Below are 8270 nucleotides of genomic sequence, written 5' to 3' on the forward strand. Positions count from 1 at the left end.
ATCACCCCTAGTTTTAGTGGGGTTCGTGTTGCTTGTTTTTTAGTTTTCTATGTTTCGTCATGTGTACTATTGTTTGTCCGTTTGTCTTTTTTCGTTTTTGGCCATGACGTTGTCAGTTTAATTTCTATTTATGAGTTTTACTGTCCCTCAGGTATCTTTCGTTCCTCCACTATCTATAATGCATTGCACTGTTACACATTCAATAACTGTTTTATTACCTAACACATACTGAGTATCTAATACATACATAAGAACATTTAAAAGACCCAATTTGATTGGACAACATGAATACCTCTCAACTTATCATATTTCAGAATAACAGGTCATAACAGGTCAGTGCAATAGACTTCAATAGGTGCAATAGAACGATAATTTCCAGTGCAATATACCATGGAACAAAAAATGTCAGATAAATAGCAAATAGTATAGAAATATTAATAAAACATTAAAATACTCTTTATTCTGTAATAATAGAAAATACCGTTCCTATCTTGATCTGACGTCATCGGGTAATGGAGCTGACGTCATCGGGTTATGGGGCTGACGTCATCCGTTGTGCAAATGCTTATTGTACATGACAATTAATAAAATCAAGTATATGCTACAAAACAGTACACCGATTCCACTTAATATTATGGAATAAGGAACTTCCATGATTACGTCTGCTTTTTTTGCCTGAACAATTACTTCCGTAAGCCACCGACAAATTGCAACCCCGGTTGCTATTCCTGTAAATGAAAATATAAAATTATATAGTTATATATTATCATTGACAAATAATAATGCAAGTAGGGTCGAGGACCAAGGAGCAATTGATAGTGTGGGGGGTTTACAGTAAACAGAATAGGCAATGAAGGGCAAAAAATACAAGATTATACCGGTCCAAAAGAAAATGATACCAGAGATATATAGTTATAATGGATTAATTGAAGACCCATTGGTGGCCCTACTTCGGCTGTTATCTGCTCTTTGGTCAGTGTGTTGTCTCTTTAACACACTCACCATTTCCATTCTTAATTTTAAAAGTATAAAGAATATGGAAAATAGCCTAAGATTTATGAATACTTAAATGAAGGACCACCTTATTCCTTTTTCTCACCACCCAAACCATCAGTGGCAATCGTAGGCAAAGGCTGTATAACTATTACATAAACAGGGTGACTTATGTGTATACATGTAGCTCCCTTCTGTTTATATGCATTTACCTTCTATAAAATTGAACTTCGAACAGATAAAAGAGCTGCATCTCTCTAAAGACTCTAAATGAAGAAATATTTGCAAACGCCTTTAAAGATGTTTGCTTCTCCGTTTTAAAATAACAATCTTTTAAAAAGACCGTTATAAATTTATGAATACAAATAAACAGAAATTCAAAAGGCAGACAAATATGAAAGTTCCATATGCTTGGTTTCGAGATATAAGCCATTGGAAATTTGGCGGGAAAACATGCTGTCTAGACTTCTCAAATATATACCATCAGCACTTTTTTTCTTTAAAAAATAATGAAAAATAATAAAGTTTTCCTAGAATAATTACGGCCATATAAATTACACGTAATAAAATTATGAAAAGAAAGGTAGAGGTTAGCAGGGAAATATATTTAGTGTAATATATGGATAAAACCCGAGGATTTTGAATATCCGACATGCATTTCAAAACAAGAGGATTGAACAACCTTAAGGTGGTATGGGAGTCTAAAATAAAAATGATAGAATTTGTTCATACTTTGCCAAAACGTAGTATCTATTGATATATGTTGAAAAATATAATAAAAATGATAGGTCACCGCGCATTTTTCTCAAGCTATAGGACGTGACAAAATGACATATTGTGTATGGATTATACAGGAAAAAACACCATTTTGGGATTAGAAACTAAACACAATGATAGAATTGTTAAATACTAGAGGAAAAGATAGCTTTCAGACAATGCTTTGAGAATATCAAAAGATAAGGGTCACCGTTCGTTTTTTCCCGGCTAAAATACAAAATAGGAAAATTCCATGTAGATTCTTTTAGAAAATGCACAGTTTTAGAGTTACCTCCCCTTAAAATGCCAATTCAAAAAAAAATAAAACAATCATAATTAATCAACATTTGCAAAAATATTAATATTTATAAGTTTTATCATGTATATATAAATTGGTTCTTTTTAATGAAAATTCACATTAAATAATTGCATTCCTGCATCAAATTTTTCTGACTTGATAGAAAATCTGGACCTTTGGTTCTCTGTTTTTTATAATCAAAGATGGAGGAAGACACCCATATCACCTTAAGGTTAAAGTAACCTTACTCGTAGAGTATTTACATTTTATAAAAGTAACTCATTCAGAAGCATTTAAACGAATAACATATTAAAGACAACCCATCAGGGCATAAAACTTTGCTCAGTGCTCGGAGCACAAAATTATGCTCGAAATATGAAATCCAGCAATTTGATTGGTTGATTTTCGAGTCTGAGTACGAAAATCATGCTCGAAAGTTTTATGACCGTGTTAAAAATAACCAAGATGATGTATGATTGCCTTTTAAATGAACAAGAAAATACACTCTTATCAAACATAGAAAAAAGTTAATGTAACTTTCATACGGTTTTCATATTTTATAAGAATTAACCTACCAGGACACTTTATACATAACCGATAGCAAGTAAAAAATGCACTGATTTCAACAATAAATAAATTTAGGGGGCATTTTTTTCCAAATAAAAGCAAAAAAATGTAATGATCATACCTGCACCAGTTCCAGTTATAATTGGCCACATTAATATAGATGGCGGACTGTACTGTTTGTAGCATGACGTCAGAAGTATCAGCGACAGTATACATAAGACAATTCCAACGATGACCTCGATCTGATATTCTAAGAAATCCCTGGCTGCAAGAACAAAAAAGTATTGATATTTATATACTTCCGTTTCCGGTTGGGTAAATTCATATAAATCGAAGACTGAAAGAAAACAAAATCTCATTAATAGTCGTATCATTCTGATTCACGTTATGGAAAGTCTAATAAATCACAGAATGAAAATGAAAATAGTCTATGTATAGTCCTTTACTTCAACTCTCGGCTACGGTCATTCTAATCAATTCCAGTCTGAAGAAGGTAAACTTTTTCATTTCTTAAGTAATACAAACATATTATATTTGTGTATCCATTATACACTATTTTCGTTTATTACATCAAAACAAGTTTGATATTAGCAGGTTAGTTTAAACATATTTATTTATAGTGGATTGGGAAACAAGTTTTACAACTTATATTAATCCCTTTCCACTTTGCAAATTTGTGTATGTGCATAAACTATACGGAAATCGATTCATATATATGTAACACTCAGAAACGTGTCCTTCCCCCCAAACGTGTCCGATACTCCCAAACGTGTCCACATCGACGTCACTGAACTGCAAAACATGTCTTGTTGTAAAAGGGCGTGAAACAAAGCGTGTCATTTGTATTATTTAAACGCCTTAACGTGTCCATTTTTTAATAAACACCCAAAAGTGTCAAATCCGTCAAACGTGCCCAATCCCCCAAACTTGTCCTATAATATAAAGGGAACTAAAAGATTGTTACACTGATTTCCGTAAAAATAAAACTGTCCTTTTCCGCCCCCAAAAAAATATAATTTAATTTCGAATTACGATTAGTGTAGATACCTAAAAACCGTAAAGTGTAAATTCTTATAACTGTACACAATTCATTTAAGCCTAATCCCAAATTCCCGGAATAATTAAGGTACAATCAAAGAGTTCCGGCAAATATTCTTCTGCATCTCATTATATTACTTATCCAAAGTATGTTGTCGTCCTGTCCATGCACGAACTATTTGCCACTGGACGTAATGTCTCTTGTTTGCGTGTATTTAAGTGATGCTCGAAACTAAAAGTTCATAATAAAAAATTTGTAAGGGTTCCGCGGAACCCAGTGTCTCGCCTACTTTTGATGTAAATCGCAGGCTCAACAACAATAAAGAAAAAAATCAGTTAAAATATTCCTCTTGATACTATCTTATGATTGTAAGAAGCTTCTGTCCAAGTTTGGTAAATATCTAGGATAGTTAATGATTCTAATAAATGTTTTGAAAACTTTAACTGCAGACTGTATGTAATGTTAACTAGAAGAAAATCTAAGTCCATTTAAAAGTAAAATACAGAAAAAATGGAGTTATCTTTTTACAAAATTTACTTCTGGATACTATCTTATGAACATAAATAAGCTTCTGTCCAAGTTTGGTACAAACCCAGGATAGTTTAAGAAAGTTATTAAAATTTTAAAAACTTTAACCACAGAGTGAATGTAATGTTTCCCCACAGAAAAACTAAGTCCATTTAAAAGTAATATACGAAAAAAAATGATTTTATTTTTTTACAAAATTTACTTCTGGATACTATCTTATAATCATAAACAAGCTTCTGTCCAAGTTTGGTAGAAATCCATTAAAGTTTAAGAAAGTTATTAAAATTTCAAAAACTTTAACCACAGAGTGAATATTTGTGGACGCCGCCGACGACGCCGCCGACGACGGAATGTAGGATCGCTTAGTCTCGCTTTTTCGACTAAAGTCGAAGGCTCGAAAAAAAACCTTACTATCAGTTTATAATTTTTAGAGATTTTTAGAGATTTTTTTAAGAGAATCATGCTGGAAATCTAAAATTTATTAAATACCTGATAACCAGTTTATGATTTGAATATCTTTTAAAATATTGAAAAAAAGGAAGTCAATTCTTTTAAAATCCTACCGTGCAGTATTCGCGGATTACAGCTGATTTCCTAATGCTTGCAAAGTAAAACTTTGTTTGGCTTGCTTGCTTTGTTTGTGTAATTATTAATACAAGCTTTGTAAATAAGACTGACATCTTTAAACAATATGTATAGGCATAGTTTAACCTGAATATATTATATTTGAATTTAATTTGGTGTTATCCTATGGTAAACGCTTAATACAACTGAACTAGAATTGTTTCTACATGTATGTGCGCTCTAAACGAGCATAATACTTGCAACTGGAATATAAGAAATTTCAGTTAAAAGTCGCTTTATATGTTACAGATTAAATTTGCAATAACAACCGGCATTGAACCAACTAATACTAATAAATGATCATTTCATCAACTGTGTCCCCCATTATAGAATTGCCGTTAACGTTATTGATTTTATTCATGTATTAGCGCTAAAAGACGTGAGACGTCCTGGCGTTAAATAGTGGACACGTTTTGGCGAATTGCAATTATCGGACACGTTTGGGGTTATAAAATCAGACACGTTTGGGGAATATTGGATATTACGGACACGTTTAGGGAGAATAGACACGTTTGGGGGAATCGGACTCGTTTGGGGGACAGGACACGTTTGGGAGTGTTACATATATATAAACATATATAGCTCTTGAAATTTCTTCGTTTTTCAAAACTTCCATTGTGCAACTTAATTACTGTGAGTAACTAAAAACCAAAAACTACTCTTACCTTTAAAATCAGAGAAAAATTTCAAAATGTATGCCCTTAAATAAAGTATCATTGGGTTATATAGGGAATCACTGAAGCATGACCGATAAGCCCCCACCACCCTTTATTAACGTCAGTCAACGTCCCTTCAGCCTTTTTACAAAATGTTCTGTATCCGCCACTGCGAAATATACTACTATATAGAGCAGCAATATAGTTGGCAATCCAAAAACGGTTTTTCTCCAACAATCGAGTAGAGTACATATATAACTTATTCAGGTGAGATTTATCCCTCCGACAGACCAACATGCAAACATACCTAACTCTTCCGCGCCGTAAGATGCCCCTTCGTCAGGTATAGAATCGTATCCTAATGAAATTGAGACGTTCTCTCCAACTTGTAGTAAGTAAAATAATCCAAGGTGTAAAGTGGCGTCTTCTGCAGTATCGGGATCACTCAAGTCGGTGAAATGCCAAACATTCAGCACCAGCCATCCCGGTGATAATGATCCAGCAAACAGAAACAACAAAGATATAACTCCGAACACACCTGGGCAAAGTTTCTCCATTGTCTCAAGTGTACTATATAAATCAGTTTGTACTAAAAATTTGTTGTATACTGATTAAAATTAATAACACAACTTAGTCTAGTAAACTTATTTTTGATTCAACACGTAATCATATTGTGTTCCAGTCTTTCAATGATGTGTTTTGCACAGTATGTGCATGTCTTTGAATTTGCATGATCATGTTAATCCGTTCCTAAGAGGTGCTTAATTAAAGCAGATATGTTAATGGTGCGAGACAACATGCAGTGCTAATCGTTCCTACAAATCATGTATATATTTCTATAGCAATAGCATTCACGTACTAAAAATAGGAATGTACTGTGGTTCAAGGTTAGGTAGAAACTATTTTATTCTGAGGAGTGTGTATATAAACTTTGGTGTGATCAGAAATTTTGTTTTAGACGTAATTATAATGTTTGCTTTCAAATTATTGGTAATTGCAAAAAGAAGAAAATTTGTTCATTGAAAAAAATGAACAATTATAAATTATTTTATTTCCATTCGAAATTCAATTGTTTCTGCAATTATACTCGTATAGATTCCTATCGCAAACTGGAAAGCGTATGGGTTATATTTCACTTTTTTCAAACTCCTGTTTACCCAGCAGCTATCAAATTGAAGGATTTTCTTAATTTAAAAAAATGGGAATCATAATAAAGAATGAATTATGACTGTAAATGAGACCGTTTTCCACCACAGAACAAATAATGGAGAAATTAACATTTACTGGACAACGTGCTGCCTTCAATAATGAGCAAATCCATACCTCATAGCAATATGCTATTCAAATACTTCCAAAACATTTAGTTACTTGAGCATAGAACATGTACATATCAGAAGTAAAAGGTGAGAGTATATGTTAACTGATGACACCCCACCCGCCCGCACAGTTGTTTAGTGATGAATAGGAAAACGCATCACAATATATAGCTTACTTTTATAAACACTGTTAATAAATTTCAGAAATCTTTGGTTCCTAAGGAAGATGCGACAAAAAAATGTTCATGAGACGGATGGGCGGGCAATGATGTAAGTGTTATGTAAACAGATAGTTGCCAGATGATAAAATTAATTTGAAAACGTATCACTAGGTACATGTACAGATAACTCATTCAAACCCTGAAACCGAATTTTGGATATCTTTTAATAAAAAAAAAGAAGATGTGGTATGATGGCCAATGAGACAACTGTCCACAAGAGACCAAAATGATACAGACATTAACAACTACATGTCACCGTGCGTCCTTCGACAATGAGAAAAGCCTACACTGCATAGTCATTTTTAAAAGGCCCGATATGACAGTGAAAAATCAGGAGCCTGTAATTCAGTGGTTGTCGTTTGTTTATGTGTTACACATTTGTTTTTCGTAATTTTTTTACTAAAATAAGGCCGTTAGTTTTCTCGTTTGAATTGTTTTACATTGTCCTATCGGGGCCTTTTATAGCTGAATATGCGGTATGGGCTTTGCTCATTGTTGAATGCCGTACGGTGACCTATAGTTTTAAATATTTGTGTCATTTTGGTCTTTTGTGGATAGTTGTCTCATTGGCAATAATACCAAATCTTCTTTTTTATATAAAACAATTCAAACGAGAAAACTAACGGCCTTATTCAAATAAAAAAAATGAACGAAAAACAAATATGTAACACATAAACAAACGACAACCAATGAATTACATGATCCAGACATGGGACAGGCACATACATCAATAATTGGGCGGACTTAAACATGTTAGCGGGATCCCAACCCTCCCCTAACCTGGGACAGTGGTAGAAAATTACAACATAAGAACGAACTATAAAAATCTGTTGAAAAAGGCTTAACTCATCACATGGACAACAATACAAGTGGACGTGGCCGCGTACTTTTTAAGTGTAGTTCTTGAGTAAAATGTGACAAATGTTTGTCAAGTTGTACAAATGTAATTTTATGTCCACTGTATTTAATTTTGTCATATTAATGTTTTGGTTATCATCTGTTAAAGTCATTAAGTCAAATGGCTATCCTGCTATAAGAGATTAGCATTGCATGTTCTCCAAGGTCACGTAGTATTAACTTTTATTTGATTTATATGTTTTATTTTTGTAAACAAAGAGATGGAGAATATTTGGAGAATATTTAGGTCAGTTGGAGAATATTTGGAGAATATTTGGAGATGATGTGTATATAAGGTTCATATTTTTGTTATTCAAGCTCATAACATTTTTAGATATATCTTTGCTGATTACTGATAGCTTTGAAATTATTATT

The 8270-nt window shown here is 32.9% G+C and overlaps 1 protein-coding gene across 1 annotated transcript; it reads right to left on the bottom strand.

Moving 5' to 3' along the window:
• Nucleotides 1-438: 438 nt before the first annotated feature.
• Nucleotides 439-6028, bottom strand: LOC134719687 (uncharacterized). The gene is made up of 3 exons (XM_063582660.1): nucleotides 5769-6028; nucleotides 2736-2879; nucleotides 439-728 (listed from the first exon to the last, which is right to left on the bottom strand). Exons 1-3 carry the CDS (start codon nucleotides 6016-6018, stop codon nucleotides 547-549), a joined length of 576 nt encoding a protein of 191 aa, XP_063438730.1. The 5' UTR covers nucleotides 6019-6028; the 3' UTR covers nucleotides 439-546.
• Between the last annotated feature and the right edge of the window lie 2242 nt (nucleotides 6029-8270).

Source organism: Mytilus trossulus, chromosome 5 (assembly GCF_036588685.1).
Source record: "Mytilus trossulus isolate FHL-02 chromosome 5, PNRI_Mtr1.1.1.hap1, whole genome shotgun sequence".
In the NCBI taxonomy this organism is placed as follows: Eukaryota; Metazoa; Mollusca; class Bivalvia; order Mytilida; family Mytilidae; genus Mytilus; species Mytilus trossulus.